We start from the raw sequence: 24,257 nt of genomic DNA on the forward strand, positions 1-24,257 counted from the left end.
ACAATTCGATGGTTGGCAAATGGATTCTTCTTAAGTGGAGGAGTTTTGTATAAGAGAACACCAGAACTTGGATTATTAAGATGCATAGATGCTAGACAAGCTACGATTGTCATGTCCGAAGTACATTCGGGAGTCTGCGGACCACATATGAGCGGATATGTGTTGGCAAAGAAAATTCTCCGAGCAGGCTATTATTGGCTTACCATGGAGCGAGATTGTATTAATTTTGTGCGCAAATGTCATCAGTGCCAGATACACGGAGATTTGATTCATTCTCCACCATCGGAATTACACACAATGTCGGCACCATGACCCTTCATTGCTTGGGGCATGGATGTCATTGGACCAATTGAGCCAGTAACATCCAACGGGCATAGGTTCATTCTGGTAGCCATTGATTATTTCACCAAGTGGGTTGAGGCCAAAACTTTCAAATCGGTGACCAAGAAAGCAGTGGTCGATTTTGTTCACTCAAATATCATCTGTCGATTCGGAATCCCAAAGGTGATCATCACAGATAATGGTGCTAATCTTAACAGTAACTTGATGGAAGAGGTATGTCAACAGTTTAAGATTACACATCACAATTCTACCCCATATCATCCCAAGGCGAATGGAGCAGTCGAGGCAGCCAACAAAAACATAAAGAAGATACTTCGGAAAATGGTAAAAGGTTCGAGGAAATGGCACGAAAAATTACCATTTGCGTTGTTCGGATATCGCACTACTGTTCGTACTTAGGTAGGTGCAACTCCTTATTTGTTGGTATATGGAACTGAAGCAGTAATACCTGCAGAAGTTGAAATCTCTTCCCTTCGGATTGTCGCTGAGGCTAAGATTGATGATGATGAGTGGGTCAAAGCCCGTTTGGAGCAGTTAAACTTGATTGATGAAAAAATATTGGCAGCAGTATGTCATGGCCAGTTATATCAAAAGAGAATGGCAAGAGCATACAACAAAAGGGTGCGTCCTCGAAAGTTTGAAGTGGGTCAGCAAGTGTTGAAACGTATCCTTCCACATCAGGTTAAAGCAAAAGGCAAGTTCGCCCCGAATTGGCAAGGGTCATTTATTGTAACCAGAGTATTGTCCAATGCTGCTCTATGTTTAACAGATATCGAAGGAAAATGCATAGACATGGCCATCAATTCCGATGTAGTCAAGAGATATTATGCATGATTTCTTTGTTATAATTGCTGATTGTTTGTACCGGGCATTGTTTCGAAAATTGAAATGACGAAGGCAATTCGTTCTGCTATCTAACCACTTTACCCTTTGTTCCCCCTTTTGATCTTTATTTATTTCTTTCATACCCCTCTTTTGGAATCAATAACGAAAAAGAGAGAAAAGAAAGAAAAAAAAAAGAAGTGAAAAGAGAAAGTATAACAACAAGGAAATTCAAGTGTGAACTACATTTGACCTGATTCCTGTTAAGGATACGTAGGCAACCTCACGGCTCGGTCATAGTAAAAGAAAATATCAAAAGATCCCCAAGCAAGAAACTGGGGCAAAAGTTGTACTAAGAAATGCGATTCCAAGAGTTGTAATTTTAAACCCCTGTCAAATTGTTTTGAGCCTTTGATACCCTTTCTTTCTAACCCCATCCAAAAGCCCACATTACGATCCAAAGAAAAACCTTCCGATCAGTCTTCGAGAGATGCCAAGTTAAGCAAATAGAGATGATTCATATCAGGATAACACTCTGGTCCAAGCAGGAAAAGTAATGAAAATGAGAGAGTCTTATTGGTGAAAACCCTCATGGGCACCATGAGGCGACGAAAAGCTGAGAGAAAGTAAAAATGAGAGAGTCTTATCGGTGAAAACCTTCACGGGCACCATGAGGCAACGAAAGCTGAGAGAAAGTAAAAAATAAGAGTCTTATCAGTGAAAACCTTCGCGGGCACCATAAGGCGACAAGGAATTGAGGAACAAACGAATGAGAGAGGTTTGTCGGTGAAAACCCTTCAGGGCACTACAAGTCGGACAAGGTCCGTAAGTTGGCAGAAAGTAAAATTGGGTTGTGAAAATCTTGGAGAACAAAGTAAAACAATTGGAAAGGAGATTGGTTAAATAGACTGGGCTGATTAATCCAAAATGCATACCATGATCATTGGTGCCAGTGACTCCACTCAGATAAGTTCCTTTTTCCTATCTCCAACAGTCATCCAAATTTGGATTTTCTTCTTTATTCTAAATTCTCAAAATCGTCGCATTTCATTGCTGTTAATTTTTACTCCTTTAAAGTTATTCCAAGGTTAGCCTTGTTCCAACAAATAAGAAGGAATGTCAAAGTGTACTACCAGATTCAAAATTGCACAAAGCAAAATACGGCTAGGACATGCTGGAGATAGTATGATAAAAAGTGGGACCTAGGGTGTAAGCAAAGGTTAAATCGGTGGAATGGTTCAGTAATGTCATGAGAGATGTATGGTTACGAATAAAAGGGTCAGAAATGAAAAACAACAATTAGGGATCCTACAGTTAAGGATCAGTCATGAGGTCAAAATAGTCCTTTCGACCAGTTCAAGGCAGTCTATTGAAGCAAAGCATGGCAAAGAGAAAACCCTCCTCAGCAAGAATGTCACAACTAACCACCACGTTTTAAACTGACAAGATTTTCTTTGATTTGAAACAGGGGCAAAGATGGCATTTATTTCAGGAAGCACCCTGTGAAGAAAGCAAGTACCATGCAGGTTTGATCATATAAATTCTCAGGACCCTCCTGGAAAAATGGGACCTAGTTTAAAAATCGAAACAATCATAAGTAGCAAAATCTAGCATAAATGTACCCCAAGGAATATAAGTTGATTTCAAAGTTTGCATGTTTAAGATAGGATTCAATTAGGAGTTTTCAGGACCCTCCTGAATAATGGGACCTAGCTTTAAGATTTCCATTAACAAGGTTTAGCATAAGTTTTGTTGTAGGGTAATATAATTTAGCCGTAAAATTGTCACTCTTAAGATAAGACTTGATTTTTGATTGTCAGGACACTCCTGGATAATAGGACGTAGTTTAAAACTGGCTTGCATAACAAGATTTAGCAGAAGTAACACCTTTAGAAGATATAACTTAGATTTAAAATTGTCATTTAGTTAAGAGTTGTCAGGACCCTCCTGGATAATGGGGAGTAGTGTAAGACCCTCTTAGATAACAAAATTTAGCAGAAGTCATACCTTTAAAAGATATAGCTTACACCTAAAATTGTCGTTTAGTTAAGAGTTGTTAGGACCCCCTGGATAATGGGACCTAGCTTTCAAATTCTTAGTAATATGATTCAGTTTAACACTCACAGATGCACCCAGCTACCAAACTGGGGCAGAAAATTTTCTTTTGTTTTGTGTATTTTGTTGAAGTCAGGTGCCCATCTGAAGAACAGGGAGAACAACACAGATAAGAGCATGACCAAGTACTAGGAATCAGGCATCCACCTGGAGAACAAGGAACAACAGTTGAAGTATCAACAATCAGGCGTCCACCTGGAGAACAAGGAAAAACAGTTGAAGATTCAGTAATCAGGCGCCCACCTGGAGAGCAAGGGAATACAATTCAAGTTTCAGCAATCAGGCACCCACCTGGAAAGCAAGGGAGTACAATTCAAGTTTCAGCTTTCAAGTTCTTACTGATATTTGGTAACATGATTTAGTTTACACTCATATATATGCCCAGCTACCAAACTGGGACAGAAATTTTCCTTTGTTTTGTCTATTAAGAGTGTCAGGAGCCCACCTGGAGAATAAGGAAATACATTTCAAGTTTCAGCAATCAGGAGCCCACCTGGAGAACAAGGGAATACAATTCAAATTTCAAGTAGTCAGGAGCCCGCCTGGAGAACGAAGGGAAGAAGCAATTCAAATTTCAAATAATCAGGAGCCCGCCTGGAGAACAGTGGAAAGGAAACAATAGTCAAAGGAAGACATTTAAAAGGTTCAGCAATCAGGTGCCCGCCTGGAGAAGAAGGGAAAGCATTTCAAAAAATACCATTCAAGTCAGCCACAAAGGAACTTCTAAGGAAAATACAAGTCAACGAGGCAACATCAGTCACAAGATCAAGTTTGAAAATAAATCTTTGTAAAGCATAGATCATGGCTTAGTCTAGCTTCTTTATTTTTGGCATGGTATAATAAGGAGGTCAGTAGGCAGTATCAGCAGCAACAACAACAGTAACAGTAAAACCGCAGCTTCATGGTAGTCCCAACTACCAAAACTTCCCGAACTACATTGACCTGATTCCTTTATAGCCAAGGATATGTAGGAAACCTTTGAAGCAGAGGTTCGGGCAAATCTTTCAAAAAATGCTTCCACGGAGTATTCAAAACGGGCAAAAATCGCTCGTATCCGCTCACTTTATCTTTGCACGAAAACTCTTTGTGTTTTCGGGCAAAGAGGGGCAGTTGTGAGCACGTGATTTTTTCCCTATGAGAATTACTCCCAAAAAATTCAAAATAAAATAATTTTTCCGTTGTTTGCAATTTTGTGGATTGTTGCGGTATTTTCTGCCATTGTTTGCATTTGTCTGTGCATGTTTATTTGTTAAATTAATGAAAATACAAAAATATGTTGCTTTTGCATTTAGGATTTAATTTTACAATTAGGATTAGTTATGTAAGTTGTTTTACAAAAATGAAAAAATCACAAAAAAATAACGTACTTCACATTTTAGTGTTTAATGTCAAAATGGTATGATTTTCTTTTAATTAGGTATTTAGTTATTTGTGATAATAACTACTTAGAATTAATTAATATTTTTTAGGATAATTTGGTCAAGGTTAAATTTAGGTTTGTATTTTTATTTTAATTAAAAAGAAAATTGAAAAGAAAAAGAAAATAAGAAGAGGAAAATCTGGTTTGGGCCAATTTAGTCAGAATCCCAGGCCCAAAACAAAAATCCAACCCAGACCTAATCCCCAGTCCAGCCCAACTCGTTCCCTACCCGGTTCGCCCCTACCAGAACCAAACGACGTCGTTTGGACATGCTTTGATCAGGGCCGTCAATTTCATTTGATCGAACGGCCCAAAGCCTTGCCCATTACCCGACCTTGAACCGGTCCAGCACCCATGAAACAAAACGACCCCGTTTCCCATTCACGATTTGATCAGAGCCATTGGATTCCCATCATCCAATGACCCTAATTAAATCAATCATTTTAATATACCAAACCCCCCTCACTCGTCTCTCTTCAGAGATCAAACACATACACCACATCACACCACCGTCCGCGGCCCGCCGGAAATCGCCCACGGCAGCGGACAACCTCCAATCACCCCCAGTTTTACACCATGGAACCCCCTTGATCTCCTCTTTCTAAATCTATAACCCATTCTCTTCAAATCCCCCTCGAATCCCTCGAATTTCAGATCGAAGTTTGATCCCCGAACCCTAGCTTACCCAATCGACCCCAAATCAACACCACATAACCCCCATAACTCCTTCATACCATCATTGGTTTCCTTCGAATCTGACCAGAACTTGTCGAATTTTAAATCTAAGTTCAAACCTTAAAAGTTCAAAATCAGTTTCCATTGTGCCTGATGACATGCATCGATCCAAGCCTTTAGTTTTTTGTGATTAAAAGATCGATTCACTACAAAACTGATGTTGTTCATTTGTTCTTGATAAAGAACAAATGATTAGCATCAGTTTGGGGTGAGTCAGAGTATCAAAGCCAAATCCAAGTTCGAGCCTGTCCGGTGAGTTCTTTCTTAATTTTTGTTTATTTACATTAGTGTTATTCTAATATTCGTCTTCCTCATCTCTTTTTCTTTTCCTGGTCAATTTCAATTGAAATTCGATCAGTTCTTTGGTATAAATTATTCCTGTTCACTGTTGTTTCTTTAAGATTTGGTTTTGTAGATTTGTTTCGATATCAGCTTGTTTTAAGACTATGAAGTTATATCTCGTTAATCACTTAGTCAAAATAGTTAGGATTAGTTCAATAGTCTGGTTTAACCCCTTATCTAATTATGTCGATAAGAAATAATTAATATAAGTATAATTCAAGTGTTTACCTACTTAAGAAGCTTCTAGTGGATAGTAAGGTTAGTATTTCACTAATGGATTAGATAATTGAGTGGATAATTGAGTGTACAATTGAGTGGATGATTAAAGAAATGAAAAGTTGAATTGATAGTGGTAAATGCACTAAGATGAATGCCTATAAAAGGCTGAACTTGAGAAGTGTTAAAAAACAGACATGAGAGATTCTGAAATACTGGAAATGAAGAAGAACATTTTCTGAAAAATACTAAAAAAAATAGAGAATGATAGACAGTAATAGAGAAGAGAGCTAAGAGATAGAAAAAAAATCAGAAACGGTTGCAAATTTTTAGGAAAATACACTGTTTCATTGAGCTCATTTGGCATTTTCTGAAGTTTTCCTCTAGTATGGAAGTAATTTCTGGGTAGCTGATATTAAAGAGGGTTTAATTCGAGTCTGGTTTGGGGTCTGCTGATTCATTGAGACTGAAATTAGGGTCTGGACTATTGTATCTCATCTTTTGGTTTCAAAACTAGTCTGCTGGTTCATTTTCTGGTGTTGAATGCTACTGTTGTTGCTGTTTACTTATGATCACCTCTTTTTCCTTTTGTAATATCCTGGTATTCATCTCACCTCCCAATGTATCAGAATGGATGAATATGAAGATTGGTTCCCTTAAATAGAAATTTGTACTAATGCAGTTTGTTATTCAAATGTTTCTGCACTTTTTGAAACTGTTTAGCTTAGCATCTTATTATATTTCTTTTTGTTCGTTCTAAGTATGGACTGTTGTAGTATTATTGGCTGGGTAGTTCATTGTGGGGCATCAAAGGTGCATGAAAGGTCATGTTAAATGTTTGGCAATATTTGAAAATCGTAGGTATCTATGAGATTCGATAATTAGTACATTTGGTGATCATCATGTAGGCCTGCTTCTATATTTATATTGTTGAAAGGAGTGTGTTCAAAGTTAAGTTGTAAATGTGTTTAAGTATAGAATCCATGTTAGAAAGGAGAGATGTGATTATATAGTTAGTTGTTTCAGTGGTGTTTCAATTCTTAATATGTGAATAACATCTTGTAAATGTGTTTTATGGCTGTGGATTGCATGATATTCATTCCAATCCATCTCTGCAGTAGTTTAGTGAGTTTGATCTAAATGTACCTTCCATTAAACATGTATTAAGTAAGATCTTCTTAGTTTGCCGTAATATATTTGGATCTACTATGCATAATGGATGTGTAATTACTTAAAATGGAATTTGGTTTATTAATTTCAGGGGTGTTTTAGCTTAGTGGTATCTATGTTTATACAATGTTGCAATTTTTTTTATTATCATTATTTTTATATGTTCAAAGGGCTGTTGGTGTGATTTGAAAACCTATGAGTTGATCGTGTTGTTGCAGGGATTCGACCTTGAATCCCTGCGTGGCCATTACACTGTGTCATTGAATTGGGCTGGCATTGGTAACATGATACTGGGCTCCTTTTGGGCCCAGGATTTAGATAGTATCTCGACTCATTAGTAATTAAAATAAGGTAGGCTGTTGGGCTCAGGTTTGAGCCTAAACTGGGCAGCTTTGTGTTAATTAAACCATCAGTCTGTTAATTAAAGAAGTATAAAAAAATGGTCATTAGTTGGGCTGTTGGGATTACTGCTGAATGAGACAGGAATCCAGGTAATCGGAAGAATGAACGGGTTGAGTTTTGGTCAAGTTATGCATCAGGCTTAATATCAACTTCATTTTATTTCTTCATTTATACTAGTAGTTTGTTTATTTAAGGTAAATTACTTGCATTTGAATGTTAAATATTGATTGGTTTATTAATTATGCGAGTTTGCTCTAAGTGGTTTAGGCTAGTCCATATAATAAAATCTGGGTGTTGTAGTACCATGATAAAAGTCATTTAATTGTTGGAATTTCACATCTCAAGCCTAAGGCTCAAGAATGCGAAAGGTGGTTATTCTCGTAAATGTCTCTACTTTAGTGTAAGGCTAGTTATTCTTGCAAATGGTTGTTTAATTAATGAGTAATTAAGTCTGCCAATTAAAATAGTAGGCGCAGTTTCATAGGTGGGAGCGAATTAACTAATTAATGTAGGAATTTAATTGAGTCATGCCGAACAAAAAATGACAATTGTGTGACCCTCGCTTTAATTAATTTTTAACTCAACTTTAGAATTCGAGGCGTGCCATTTAGCAAAATTCCATGGCACTCGCGAAGTTAAAACGCGTAGTTGCTTTAGGCGTGTATTTTAAACCTAAACTCGGGTGCACATTTATCTGATCCAAATCCAAATCTTAACAACGTTAAATAGAATATGTCGCGGATCGCGGGTACATTTCACGTGGCATGATTACGGGTTCCAGAATTAAGACCAACGTATGCGTTCGCGCAACGTCGGGCGAAACAATCTTAATCTTAATAAAATACTATCGTGGTTGTGTACATGTTTGCGTGACATAATTACGATTCTAAAAGCAAAATCGGAGTTTGCACAATTTTGGCCCAATTTTCTTAACATTAATAAAGCGTTATTAATTGTGGACACGTACGCGTGATATGATTTTTGATGCGCCAAACAAATGGGTATACGTACGCGTAACCCGTTTCAAAATAATTTTCTTGATTAAAAAACGTTGAAAGGTAAATGCACGTAGGTTTTAAAGTCAGTAATTAAACAGTTTTAATAAGCCAAGTATGATCAAAGCGACCGTGCTAGAACCAGGGAACTCGGGAATGCCTAACACCTTCTCCCGGGTTAATAGAATTCCTTACCCGGACTTCTGTATTCACGGACTGTATTACAGAGTCAACCATTCCTCGATTCAGGATTTTTAACCGGTGACTTGGGACACCATAAATCTCCTGAGTGGTCACTCTAAATTTAATGTAATAATCTCGTCTCGATTGTTCTTTAATTGGAAAAACTCTCTTATACACTCCTTCCCGGGTGTAGGAAAAAGGAGGTGTGACACACTTTAGCTGGAATACAATTTAAATGCATTGGTAGCATTCTGTTTAATGCAATTTAAATGCCTATGTTTAAACACTTTAGCTAGTAACATCAAACTACAAAAAAATTGCATTCAGTTTAAACAAATGCATTCAGTTTTGTATGCATTCAGTTGGTAACATCAAACTGCAGAAAAATTGAACCAATACATAAAAACTGCAAAAAAAAATTCACCTAGGCATAACAAATTGCATAAAACTGCAGAAGTTGTTTCATTTTATTGAAGTAAGGCCACATGCCACAATTACATCCAATAACACTAGATACACCCAAAATATATCTACCACCACTACAAACTGCCCACAAAATACTTCAACCACCAGCAAAATTACAGCAACTTCAATGACTAACGACATAGTAGCAGACCCAAATAATCAGCATCGTTATTGTAATAGAAGCCAATTTCTTCCTCCTTGTTCTTGCTCGAGCCCTTTCTTCTTCAAAAGCTTTGACCCTGTTCAGTAAACCCCAAATAACCTTATTCGCTTGGCTAGGAAACTCGTCGTCAACCCACTTAAAATAATTACATCCACCTTTGTCCTTCAAAAAAAATCATTCAAACTAAAATTAGTCCAAAAATAACAGGACTAAAAATTAATTAATTTTAGTTAATTATCACTTACCTTTTCAATTTTGCATCCATAGAACCTCCTTCCAGGATTAGATGGAGTCCATGACGTTTTCAATTGACATTTATGACCACACCGACATGAATCGACTCTTGCTTTGAGAGACATAATAGAGAGCTTATTAAGCCAAGATTCGAACACAATTTGGAGAGAAGAATAGAAATTTTAAACAAAATCAAGAAAATGGTGAAGAAATAGGGGTGGATTTTGGGGGAATGGTGAAGAATTAGGACTGGTAAGAGGGAGGAGGGTCTAATTATATTATTGGAGAAAGGAGGGATGTTACCGTTTATTGTACCGCTAATAGGCTTTTTGTCAGCATATTGATGCTGTTCAAGCACTCAAATGCAGTGATATTCACGTTATTTGCCATGTCAGTCGGACGTGTTAAACTGGTGCAGTAAAAGTATAGTAGAAGTGTTTCCATGGAAAATGGCTTAGTTGAGGTGCTCAAGTGAACTTTCTTTGATAGTTTAAGTGTCTGTCTATGTATTCTGCCATTTTTAATCTTGCATTAGCATGGTTAAAGACATAATTTCCCGTCAAATCCCTCAAAGTATAAAAATTTAAAGAATGTGAAGTGTATTTTTGTAAACAACTAATTTTTTAAGAAATTATGCAATGCTTTAATACACCGAATCAAATAGCAAATAAGAAATAATCTATATATATCTATATATATATATATATATATATATATATATAAATGAGGGACTTAGCAAGATGATGTGATACCTCTTATTGACTAGAAAAGGCATTTATCTAATTTTTCAATTTTTTGAGCTTTTTTCTCCTATTAAATTTAAGAAAATCACATTTTAATGCAAGGGAAAGACACCGTTTCAAAAAAAAACCGTAATCGCACCTCCATAATAAATGAGTCACAACCAAAAAGGCACACTCAAGAGACTCAATATTAAAAATATCGTTATTACGTTTCATCAGAAGCCAAAAGACACAATTTCTTTGTGTAATCAATGTGCTATTAATTGAGAATGCAACCATTAGTATATGATCTACATTTTCCTTTTTAAAGTTGTGCATGCTATGCTGAGAATACTGAAAATTATTGATGGTGAAAGAGAGGATATTTAAGTGCAAACTTCATCGAGTCAAAGAAGGTTGTACATTTTATTTTCTCATTCTGTTTACCGCTCCTTGTGTTTTTTTCTGTCTATATGATTGTAGTAGTAATATTGAATATATTAGTTCTTACAGCATAGAATGTTGAAGTTTCTTACAGCATAGAATGTTGTAGTAGTAATAGAATGTAGAAGTTTCTTGTGACCAACAACTATGGGGCATCTCTACAATTTTGTCTGCTCCTATCAAGTGCAATTTTTTTAGAGAAGAGAAAGAGATATATGGTTTTTAAAAGGTGATGCGTGTAATGATAAGGGTCAAGTTGCAACAATTTCGCACCAAGGTACGTAAAAACCTTTCTCGAAAGCTGTCTCACTATAATTTTTCTTACAGAGAGATATCGAACAATATTTCTAAATTGATTGAGGAATTTAATTGAAGAGTGCCAAGAGTATCCTTAAGGAAAGAAGAATTATTTGGAAAAAGAAACAATGCAAATTAGGAGGGATTTGAGAGGAAATGTTGTTCCATTATTGTTGCAGAGGAAGGAAGGTAAAGGCCTAAGATGAAAAATGGAAAGAAGAATATCGAAAGAGTGGAATGGAAGAAGGAAGTAAAAGGAAAAAAGAAAAAGAGAGATAATCAAAATAGCAACTTGGACAAGGAGTCAAAGTATGTGTTATCATTATTCACTTCCTTTTCCTAATTCCTTCTTTTGTTTTTTTCTAAAAATATTTCTGGTTTAGTTTTTCATATGTAGTTTATTTGTTAGTGTCATAGCAATATATTTAAGATGCTAATGTTTTGGTTTAATTGGAGTAGCTAACTGATTATACAAATATTACTGATAGTTTGTGTACACAAAGCAAAAATCATCATCTCAATTAATAGGGGACAAAGAAGAAAAACATCATAGTAATGTTTTCTAAGTCGAGATCGGAATCTCAAATTTCAAACATCTCTTTAAACATAAATCACAAATACTAATATTTATAGGTTTATAATTGTATCAAACATGTTCAAGCGCTTCAGCTTTTAACAAAGATGATAAAAGAAATTCCAAGTTCCTTTTTAATATTTCAAACTTCAAAGTCTTTAGTTTGTGAACATTTTGACAAGAAAAAATTTATGAAGAGTAAAAAGTAATTACCCAGTTATTACACCGTCCAATATTTCTATCATTAGTGAAATAGAAAGGAAGAGGAGATAAGTAATTACTTCTATTTAAGTGAGTCAAATATTTCATTAATAATTCCGTAACAATAATTTTTGACTTTATTCCATTTTTAAATTTTTTCTTAACTTGGCAACTATTGCGAAGGGACGTATTTATTATTACCCCACACACCTTTAGGAGAACAAATTTTCTTCCGCCACATAAATAAAGGGTAACCGTAAATTTGACTTTAACTGACTTTTTTTTTTCTAGTAATAGGTTTTAACCTTTCACAAAGCTGTCAAATATCTTGATAACCAATTTTGTTGTTATGAAATTAGTTGGATCTTCTTACTTAAAGTTTATTTTGTTATAGGATGATTTCAAATTTTTATAATTATGTTTTGGCAATTAGTGAAGTACATGACGAATATTTAGAAAATGTTGATCTTTTTAATGACTTGTACGTTTTTATGTCTCCGAGTATTTATGAAGTTCTTTTGTCACCACGCGAGCGCGGATAAATTAACTAGTTTCAGTATAATTAATGTCAGTATACTAATTTTAACATTGCTAATACACCATATTAGGCATTATTCTTATACATCCTACCAAACGACCACTTAGTGTATTTGCTAATAATTTTTGAAGAGTGTATTGCTTTGTTTTGTAATGTACATAGTCAAATTCTTAAAAGATGGTCATTTTTGTACTACATACTTTTCTATTTCTTTAACTGGTTTTCGGAGATGTATGTACTAGTGTATTACGACCAAACTCGGTATTCATATTGAAATATCAACATGCTATCAGACGTAGGGGTATACAAAGGAAACCGACAAATCGCACCAACCCGATAATCCGAGCCCGATAATCCGAGTCAAATCGAGAAAAAAACACCCGACTATGGTTTGGTTTGGTGTTGGGAAAAAAACCCGACCATAATTGGTTTGGTTTGGTTTTAATTAAAGAAAGTTAAACCGAAACCAAACCAACCCGACATTACATATATAGAAATTTTAGATATATTTAATATATAAATATACTTATTGTGATGTAATTTATAAATATTTCTTAAAAAAATTCATAATTTTACCTTTTAAGGTATTATTTCAAGGTTGGACTTAGAACTTTTGAATGTTCCAATAAGTTTATAGCCATTAATATTAGTAAATTAAATAATGCAAACCAAAATCATATCAATATAATACTAAGAAAAGACATTCAATTCAATATTACGAACGGGAATGTATAGAATATCTATTTTTTGTTTTGTAATAATTTAGATAAAAATGCATAACCTATTTTTATTTTTCTTTAGCGTTTAATCATTTAATTAATACTCCCTTATTAGTTTATTTGTTTTAGCACGACTTAGTACTTCTAGATTATGTTTATTTTTATTATGGCTTCTCAATTAACAATATTTATATTACATAATTTTATTGTCTTTATTGTTGAATATTTTAGGATAATGCCATGACACATCTCATATTTTGTATTATTTTCTTGGAAAAAACTTTATATAGTTGTATCTTACTAGAATTAAAGAAATATTTAGAGCATACATTATGTTTTGTTCTACGAAGATTTTATTGAAAAAACCCCGAAAAACTAGAGAAAAATCGAGATTGAAAAACCCGAGTTTTATTGGTTTGGTTTGGTCTTTAGATTTAATAATCCGACACAATTAGTTTGATTTGATAATTGTAAAATCCGAACCAACCCGGTCTATGTACATCGGACGTATGTCTTTCCTTTTCCTTTGTGAAGTGCTTATGCTAATCATCAACGTAATAGACAATTCAAAAAATGGACTAGACTTATAATGCGAAGAAAAAATTACTACTACTATTTGGCTGTCATTTTTTCCCCTCGTCCATTTAACTATCTAGTAATCAGACCTCACACACTCGACAAAATTCAATTTCGTGCAAAATATATTTACGATGGAGTAAAACGCTATCTATCAAACGTTCTTTATTTTCAAGACTTGATCTTAGAGATATTTTATTAAAAGTGAAAAAATTTCAATTGTTCCTCTTTAGATTTCATTTCATTAGATGATAAGGAGATCAAAATAAGTGATACAATCTTGTTTAACCCAAAAGTCACAAACTGGTCTTTATCCAACAAAATTAATCGATCATAAGTCAATTGTTTTTGATGTTTTGGAAAAATTAACCAATCCAACCAAACTTTGTATGAATGATCCAGATTTTCCCCCATAAAAATATAGAATGATATTTTGGTCCTAATATTCTATCCAATTTAACAGAACTTTGTCATAAGAATAGTAGTACACCATAAAACTTGACCAGTAAGATTTGCTTACTTTATTCCTTGGGACACTCCATGCATACACGTGTTCGGAGTGCGATTCAATTCTCTAATCAATTACCAATAAATAAATCTATTATATCACAAATTAAAAAAACTAAAAAGAAAGAGAAGATAATTACTCCATAAAAGGTGACACGCTGAAGTAACGCGTAAAGAAATTTGTGAGGATAACATATATATATATATATATATATATATATATATATATATATATATATATATATATATATATATATATATTATGGAGAAACGTGTAATAACAAATTTGATCCGATGAATTTAGTAAATTTCTGAAAATATAAGTTTCCAAATTTCAGGTGTGTTCAACAAATTGAAGGACAAGGCTACTACTAAATTTCAAAACCGATCTCCCTGATCCAACAAGGTGACTCCTTTCTTCTTCTCCCCTTACTTTCATTTGTTTTGGTATTTGGGTTTTAAATCTACAGTCTCGTTGCCGTTATTTTTGCTTTACTTTTTTGTGATTTCAACATCTTTTATTTGTTTCTTTAGGTGATCAGGAAATTGGAAGCAGTAATATTTGGTATAACGTGTTTCTGTTTGATTTAGTAATTCTTTGTTTTCTGCATGTGATCATGTATCTGTTTTGCTAGCATTGATCCTTAGTTAGCTAAACGGATATACTTAATTCCCGTTTAACAGCTTGAAATAATCCTAATTCTGGTGTTTTTTCATCTCTAGTCCTTTTATGTTGTGTAATCTACCAGTAGACCCGGGGGGTGGGGGTGGGGGGGGGCACGTAACCAAATTTTTGGATTTAGCATGGTAGTGTTTTACTGCTAATTTCATGATCTAATCTTCTTTCTGAGGGTGGAAAAGTTGGCCTTTTTCCCTCCCAATTCAGGTTGCACAATTTGTTTTGGTATAGAAAGAGTTGATCTTGTCCAAGGATATAGTTTTGTGCAGCTTTTTCTTTGTGTAATTCTTTTGCCTTAAAAAGATTGAATTGGATAATATCAGCTTATCGAGTTGTGACATATCGAGATGTTGTATGATTATCAGGTTAGTTGTTCATGACCTTTAAAAAATCTAGATGCAACTATGAGTTGATGATAGCACATACGCTCATTGGCTCCAAGAATAGTCTGAAATTTGTTTGTTGTTCACTCTAAAATTTGTTTGTTGTTGACTATAAAATTTAATTGTTTATTTGGTTGAAATAGATTAATTGACTATGAGAATCATGATCTTTATGTGGTATGTGGTTTCCTTGTTGTGGATTGAATAAGATCTAAGCATAAATCCTCTTGTGAAACAAGGTTACAGAAAATGCTAATCGATGGCGCCTGGGGTGGTGTTCAACTATGAAAACTATGGTTCTCCATTTTACCTAGCTGATTTATCTATTCTGAATATTTACATCCTTGTTGTGCTTGTTGCGTTCCAGGCTCTGATAATTGAATTGAAAAGAAAAATGGGGGACAGGCATGGAAGTGATGACAAAGGACTGTTTTCTCATCTTGCTGGATATGCCGGGGGCCATCACCACGTAGGCTATGGGGCATATCCACCTCAAGGATATGGATATCCACCACAAGGTTACCCGCCTTCCGGCTATCCTCCACATGGTGGATACCCACCCGCAGGCTATCCTCCTCCTCCAGGCGCATACCCGCCACCTGCATATCCTCCACCTGGTGGATATCCTCCTGCAGGTTACCCTCCCGCCTGCTATCCGGGTCATTCATCACATCATGGTACGTTGAATCATTTTCCTAGTACTCATTGCTTCTTAGTTCTTACATCTGTTTCAAGATATAATATTCCGCCATTTATTCGCACATCCCATGTTTTCTCTCGCACAGTTCTGATTAACTGCATTCTGCTTTATTACACCATGACTGAATTATGGGTAAGGAGTCACGACGAGATGATAAAGCTATGAATCCCAAGGGTGATTGTCCATGGAGGATTAGGAAAGGAGCATTAGACGGGAAGAATGTTGATCGTCCATGTGGTCTGTTTATATTTGCGACCACCTTAACAAACGGACTAAGTAGAACTTGCAACCTTGTGGAGAAACACCATAGCTCTGTTTTTGGGTTTTTTTTTTTGGTGGGGGGGGGGGGTAGGGAGGGGGAGGGTTTCTTATTATTTGAAAAGTTAATGAAACTGATATAAATTAGGCTATTTTGTTTATCTTAGAATGTTTGCTATCTTCTGCTTGCTCTGGTTCTTAATATAATTGATAACTTATACACTTGAGGCAATGTCCCTGGCATGTAGCCTACTAGTGGTTTGGAGGAGAATACATGAACTCAAATGCATGATCTGATAAATTCGAACTGTTGATCCGTAATTTAAGTAGGTGATACGTACCTTCTACCAATAGAGAAGTAAATAGAAATTAAAAGAGTAAGGAGATTATTGAAGCTTTGGTGTGAGAGAGAACTTTTAACAGGTGTACGTGCTCCGCGCACTTGGATCATCTCCCAGTAGCATTGCTTTTATTCATCTCTTTGAGATTATACTTTTGATTACTGATTTAACTTGCTTACGAAGCTACAATCTCATGTGCTAAATAGTATAGTACTGGTCGTGACTTGGTTTTGAGTTAGTTTTGGTTATCAGACGTTAGTTTTGAGTTTACTTGGTTTATGTTAGGTTGTTAGTTCAACGCTTAAGTTACCCAAAGAGAGTGCTGGCATCGCATGCAATATTAATTGGTTTTTATCCTTCCATTTCCATACCTCTTTGCATTTTCCATTTAAATCCATCATTTGACAAGTGAATCCTACTTGCTTTTATTGAGCAACCACCGAGTACATCAACTTGTACTAATGTGGAAATGGATCTTATTGTTATCTTTTACATTACAGTTGGTTGATTATTAAGAACTTTTACAGGACATGGACCTAATATGGGAGGTATGCTAGCTGGTGGTGCAGCTGCAGCTGCAGCTGCATATGGGGCTCACCATCTCATGCATGGTCATCATGGTCGTCCTTTCGGCCATTATGGCCATTACGGCCATCATGGCAAGTTTAAGCACGGAAAATTCAAGCATGGGAAGTTTGGCAAGCGTTGGAAACATGGCATGTTTGGCAAACACAAGTTCAAGAGATGGAAGTGATTCATTATCCAAAGTTTACAGGATTCCTGCTATAAGTTCTTGCTTGTTGATGAATTTCTTGTGCATTTTGTGTGTCTATCACTGATATATATTCGCGTATTATCAACACCCTACATATGGTTTGGTGTATACAGTGATTATAGTTTAAATTTGAAGTTGATTACTTTCTGCGAGATGTTATCCATATTATTCCATTTTAAAGTCTCATCTTGATAATGACGGAGTCAATAACTTTAGCTTATAAGCTAGTTTTTGCAGCTTAATACATGTAGCAAATCCGAGCATTTTTTTCCCCATTCATTTGTCTGTTACATCTTAAACCGAAGAAGATATTAATGGAACAAAAATGGCTTAGTTTTATTAGATCAATTTTTGTCTGGTTTATTCAGCTAAAATGAGAGTAATTCCTTCGGCATGTCCTTTATGTTTTCAATTTTTTTTAATATAACCTGCTAAGAAAGTGATGTAAGGACCTAGTTCTGAACTACTGAATGTTTAACTTCACCAAAAAAATGAACTTTATCTATAATGAAGTTTGTATGTTTTCTCATATCTTATTTGGACTAGTCTCTACATAGTATAATAGTAATGTTGTTTAAAAATTAGTGACAACGATTGGCTTTTGGTACTGTAGACGACAACTCATGCCGGAATTGTTAGTGATCTTGCATGAACCGAGAAGATTTAGAGCCGTTTTGCCAAAAAATGTTTATTTTGAAAAGCGTTTTTTATTCAAAAGTGCTTTTGAAAAAATATTTTTGTACAATAAAAGTTTGTATTTGGTTTAACCAAGCTTATTGTGTTTGACATATCTTTTAAAAAGCACTTTTAAGTATCATATTAGGAAAAAGGACAATAAAGGTTCAATTTTTAAGTATTATTTAGAAAAGAAAAATAAATTTAAATATTTATTAGAAAAGAATTCAATTAAAATATAAAATGTAAAGTAAAAATATAAATTAATAATTCTAATTAATATAAAATATAGTTATTCTAAAGCAATAACATTAAGTGTTTGGTATTACTTATTATTACATGATAATTTAAATATGTCAAAATACATCATTCAATACAAATTTAAAATATAGGAATAGGAGAAAGAGAATAAAAATATGATTAAAATAAAAGAAGAGAAGAAATGTATAGTAGAAATAAAAGAAAAAGGAAAAGGAATAAAAATATTAAATTAATGAGGGATAATTTAGAAAATATAAATTTATTGTAAGGTTATTTTTGTCTTGAATAAACTAGTTTTCTACTTCTGCTTCTACTTTTGGAAGAAGCTAGAATTTGTAGTTTCTCCCCAAAAGCAGAAATACTAGTTTTGTTGTTGCTCATAATTACCTTTTTTATTTTGGCCAAATACCTTAAATTTTTCCAAAAGTACTTTTTTGACCAAAAAAAATACTTTTGGCCTCCTACAAGCTTGGCCAAACAGACTCTTAATTGCCATCTCAATAATTAATTGTACTTTCTATTTGCTTAGTCATTAGTAATTTGAAAGGTTAAACTTATATACAGTGACATCTTAAATAATTCTTATATATTATCTATTGCTAACTAGTTATTAGGGGTATCAATAGTTCGGTTCGGCCAGTTATTTTATAAAATTAGCATCATATAAATTTTTTGGTTATTTTATTGTGTATAAATAAAATTAGACTTTTCAAAACCGTCTCATGTCGATTTCTCTTCGGTATCGGTACGGTTCGGTTAATTTTCGATATTTTTTAAAAAGTCACTAGTAGAAGTAAAATGCAATAACATACGTACTTTTATAGAACTGAGGAAAACACTCTATACATTTTTACTATTTAAAGGATGATGAAATTAAGAACATGAAAGATGGTCAGAGTATAGATTCATTAACCATTCTACAACAGCGTAAAAGAAACTAAAGAAAAGATAAAGAAAATATAAATTACACGAGTGGAAAGATATTAACCAAGTTGGGACTCAAGAATAAAGTCTATAGAAGATTAAATATTCAAAAAAATAAATCTAAATCGTACGAAATTAAACATATTTAATACATTGTAGTTTGCTACTCATAATCGCCAGAATACCGTGTGTCTTGCCAGTGAATATGCGGGAAATAGGTTGGAAATTATGATTTTGAGTTTAATTACTTGTTGACTTTTAATCATATTCATAATTCCAAGGCCCACGAAAAAATTTAGTGCTTTATTATTTTTAAACTTGATATATAAATATATTTTTCACATGTAAATTTATTTGGTACGGTTCGGTATTTTTTCGGTTTGCTTTCATAAAGTAAAAAACTTACACTAATTATCGGTACGGTTATAGGTTTATATAAAAACCTACGATTTTATTAAAAGAAACCTAAAAATCGATTCGGTATGATACGTTCCGTCGATTTAGTCAGTTTTTAAATATCTATTGACACCCTTACTGACACGGCCCGGACTCCCACGGGGGCAGCAGTGGGGAATCTTGGACAATGGGCGAAAGCTCGATCCAGCATTATCGCGTGAATGAAGAAGGGCATAGTTATAGCAGATCATGTTAGACTTGTGCAACATACAGAATAGCAAGTAGCAAATATGTAAGTTGAGTTTTGGTAGGGTTCGTGGGAAAGAATCGTCGTAGTACAAACCATAAAGGAAAAGAATTCTTTTTCCTCATAACAAGTCTTGACTTCAATTTCCTTCTCCAATGTTACTTCCTTCAGTCTCCAATAATATTAAACCCTAATATATAGGAAGCTGTCTTTCCTGCGCCACAACTTACCCCCCAACAGCCGAAGACATAATAATGTCAAAGGAGACGAAGTTACATAAGAAACCAGCCTTTGAGGACAGTACATCCATTGTTCCATGTGATATCTTATATTTCATCCTTATTAATCTACCTGTTAAATCTTTGTTACGTTTTCGATCTGTTTCCGCACCATGGAATGCTATAATATCTGAGGAAGAATTCACAAAAGCTCACCGTGATCATTCCAAAGCTTTGGGAGGTAAAAAACTCTTGTTACAAAGAGCTTTTACCTCCGAATTCAGGTTTATGGACTTGGAAATTAGTCCACAAGTTGCCATAGAAAAGCAACTCTTTCCTCTAAAGAGATTTCGTGCTGATCATGATGTTTTATGCTCATATGATGGATTGGTACTATTGAAAAAACGTAAGTCTTACAAATTTATTTTGTGGAATCCATCAATTAGACAACAACGAACTCTCGTATGTCCATATCTGAAAGCTTACGACAACATACTTCCTTATGGTTGTGGGATGTGTTATGATTCTATTACTGATGATTACAAGATTATTTCGATCTATAACGAGGTTTATGTTGTTTGGTCTATGAGTAATATGAATAGTTGGACGGCAAAACCAACTCTTCCTATATTAAAGCAAAGTCTCTTTAGTTTAAGAGGAACAACTAGTTCATGTTCATATTTCTATGGTCAGGGTATTAGCACATATGATTGTGTATTTTGGTCTCTAAATCAAGAACTTGACCATCTTGTATGTAAAGCTTCTAGAATTATATATTTTGATGTGAAGGCAGACGAACTGAAGGTACTTCCAAAACCAAATTTTATAAGTGAAGATGATCAATTGTTTCGTTTGACTACTTTGAAAGGTTGGCTCAGTTTATATGGTGGCAAAACCATGGATGAACTTATAAACATCTGGATCAAGGAACAAGATGGATGGAAATGGTTAATGAAACTTTGCAACGTACCATTAGGGTTTTGCGAGCATTATTTTGTAAGATACAGTGAGCTTTTGTATTGCACAGGAAATGGTGAAATTATCTTTAAAGGACCAACCAAATACCATTTTTCCATCTATAATCCTAAACAACAACAGTTTGTTACAAAGGTTTGTATATTCAATAATTTCGAATATGAGTATCCTCCTGTCACCTTGTGTTTGGATAGCCTATATTTTCCCAGACTCAATGTCATGGACGAGAGGAAGTTACTCGGAATGAAGGTCATAAATCCCAGAAGACAATTGTAATATCAAGACCGTACGTTTCTATCAACAGTAATCTTATACTACGATATTTTTAGTTTTGTAATCTTCTTAGAATTAATCTTCTGATTCATACGTTTGAATTTTTTTTGCTTTGTTTGTTGAGATAGGCCGAAATCAGTGTGTCCCAGGTCTAATTATTATTTATTTATGTACATCATATTAGGCCCATTAGTTAGTCTTTAGTTAGCTTTTTATTTCTTTACATATATTGGGCCATGTATATACACAGAGGGACCCAGTTTTGTAATAGTTAGATGATTCATTTTTGTTCTAAGTCAATAAAAAATATCTCGAATCTTCTCTCTTTCTCTCTTTAACCCTAAGTTCCCCTTCATTGAATCTATGAGAATAATGAACATTAACATGGTATCAGAGCACAAATCCGTGCTTATTTAGTGTTACGCTTCCGACCAATTCTACCCTCGCTGGTTTTCGTCGAATTTTCGAATTCCAACAGTGTTCGTCGATTCGGTGATATTTTCGGTTGATTCTTCTGTTTCCGATGGGTTTTCATTGCGCGATGGAGTTTTTCGATGTTAAATCTGAAGGTTTGGTCGATACTCTTCAGGATTTGACCGTCTTTCGAGCTAGGGTTTTAAGCTAGGGTTTTCTCATTCATTTTCCTTATCTTTGAAGGCCGTTCTCTTTCTGGTTGCGAAAGAGGTTGGTATACATTTTCTATTTTCCCCTATTCTGGTCATATAGTTGTTGGTATTCTCATTATTTTAGCTGATTTTTTTTTAATTTGTTGCCAATATTGCAAATGGTAATTCTGATCCCACTCAAACACCTGCATCTTCTACTGGTTCGCGTATTGTGTTTCATGAGGACGATTATACACATCCCTGACACCCCTTATATGTTCACCCTTCTGATGTACTTGGGACTTCTCTGGTCTCCACTTCTTTTGATGGAACATGTTATGGTAGCTGCAGACGCACTGTGTTAGTTGCTTTGTCTATTAGAAATAAAATTGATTTTATAACTGGTGCTACTGGGAGACCTCCTGATGAATCACGCTTAGCTAGACAATGGCAAAGGTGCAATGATCTTGTAATATCTTGGCTAGTAAACTCTTTGTCTAAAGATATTGCTCGAAGTGTAGAGTATTCTGAATTTGCTAAGGATATATAACGAATTAGAAGAGAGATATGGTAAAGCTGATGGTGCCAGGGTCTTTGAGTTAAAAAAGGAACTGGCCCATATCTCTCAAGGGTCACTTGATATAGCATCCTATTTCAATAAGATAAAACAGTTGTGGGATGAAATTGCCTCCATCTCAGCTGGTATGGCAAGTGTTTGTACTTGTGGGGCCAAATTAGCTGAGGATGAGAAACAAAGAACTTATCAATTCCTCATGGGTCTAAATGAAATTTATGTTCAGACCAGGAGTAACATCTTAATGATGAAGCCTCCTCTTTCTTCTGTTGGTACAGTCTACAGTATTCTTTTGTCTAATGAGAAGCAGAGGCAGGTATCTGCTGGGACTTAGTTTCCCTCTAATTCTGCTTCATTCACTGCTGGTATGAACCCTACACCACCTCACAATGCTGCTGTGTCAAAGCCTAATTTTCCTTCCAATGTCTCTTTTGAGTCTACTAGGTCTTCTGGGTATGCAAATATTGCAAAAAACCCGGTCACAGCATTAACAAGTGCTATAAGCTGCATGGCTTTCCTCCCAATTTTAGACCTACTGAGATTTTAGGCCCCAAAGATCAGCTGCTCATGTTGAGCTTGAAGCCAACACAATGCCTGGTGTTCCTACTATGGAGTGTGGTGCTGATGTGTCTCAGTCTCAGTGTCAGAGTTCCTCTGTAGAGCCTGGCCTTACCAAGGATCAGTATTCTCAACTGATGATGTTACTTCAGCAACAAGCCCAAATCACTGTTTCCCTTCATGGTTCCAACCTCATAGGGTCTGCCAACTTTGCTGGTATGTTGCCCACCCAAAAGGGAGTGTCTTATGGAGCCTGTATTATGAGTAGAGTAGATGGAATAGTTTGGATAATAGATTCAGGAGCATCTGATCATATGACCTCCATTAAAAGTTTGATTTTCAACATACAAACCTTACATGTTCCTTACTTAGTCTCTCTTCCCAATGGCTATAAAGTCAAAGTTACTAATATTAGTTCTACAGTCTTATTTCCTGATCTTATTCTTCACAATGTACTTTACATTCCTAGTTTCCAATATAATCTCATTAGTGTTCATAAGCTATTATGTCATGATGCTGATATTGTACAATTTACCAAGGCTGCTTGCACTCTACAGGGCCTTTCACTGAAGAAGCCAGTGGTGCTTGGTAGGCTGGACAATGGTCTCTACAAACTCTTTCAACAAGCTACTTCTGTTGGGCAACAATGTTCTGTTCCAATCTCTCCTACTGTTAATACTTCTAGTTCTGTTTCTTGTTCTTTTCCTGCAACTAGTGATTCATCCTCTGTAAATACCATTGATGTACCTAATAAATTCAACAAGGTTGATGTTGCTTGGCACTATGGACTTGGACATATTTCTTTTTCTAAGATGAAACATATGAATAATATTGGCTGTATTTTTTCTTCTAAACAGTCTTTTACTTGTCCTATATGTCCTTTGGCAAGACAAATAAGATTGCCTTTCTATGACAGTTCTATACAATCTACTAAAATATTTCAATTGATTCACATAGATACCTGGGGTCCATATTCTACACCTACTTATATTGGCTCTAGGTACTTTATAACCATTGTTGATGACTATACTAGAGCCACTTGGACTCATCTAAAGGGTGCAAAGAGCAATGTTTTTGACCTTCTCAAAGCCTTTATTGCCATGGTTGAGACTCAGTTTCAGTCTGTAGTCCAAACAGTTAGAAGTGATAATGCCCTTGAATTGCAGGTTCTGCCTATTTCTCCAGTAAAGGAATTATTCATCAAACTTCATGTCCACACACTCCACGGCAAAA

At 35.0% G+C, this 24,257-nt stretch overlaps 1 protein-coding gene across 1 annotated transcript; it reads left to right on the forward strand.

Moving 5' to 3' along the window:
- Positions 1-14,425: 14,425 nt before the first annotated feature.
- LOC104234712 (glycine-rich protein A3) lies at positions 14,426-17,470 on the forward strand. The gene is made up of 3 exons (XM_009788320.2): positions 14,426-14,588; positions 15,612-15,921; positions 17,071-17,470. Exons 2-3 carry the CDS (start codon positions 15,639-15,641, stop codon positions 17,295-17,297), a joined length of 510 nt encoding a protein of 169 aa, XP_009786622.1. The 5' UTR covers positions 14,426-14,588; positions 15,612-15,638; the 3' UTR covers positions 17,298-17,470.
- The last annotated feature ends 6,787 nt before the right edge of the window (positions 17,471-24,257 follow it).

The sequence above is a fragment of the Nicotiana sylvestris genome, chromosome 1 (assembly GCF_000393655.2).
Source record: "Nicotiana sylvestris chromosome 1, ASM39365v2, whole genome shotgun sequence".
NCBI classification, from domain to species: Eukaryota; Viridiplantae; Streptophyta; class Magnoliopsida; order Solanales; family Solanaceae; genus Nicotiana; species Nicotiana sylvestris.

Bases quoted from the DNA above. Each gene is read 5' to 3' on its own strand.
- LOC104234712 (XM_009788320.2), top strand. From the start codon at position 15,639: ATGGGGGACAGGCATGGAAGTGATGACAAAGGACTGTTTTCTCATCTT. The intron at 15,922-17,070 runs GTACGTTGAATC...GAACTTTTACAG, and splicing joins GGGTCATTCATCACATCATG to GACATGGACCTAATATGGGA.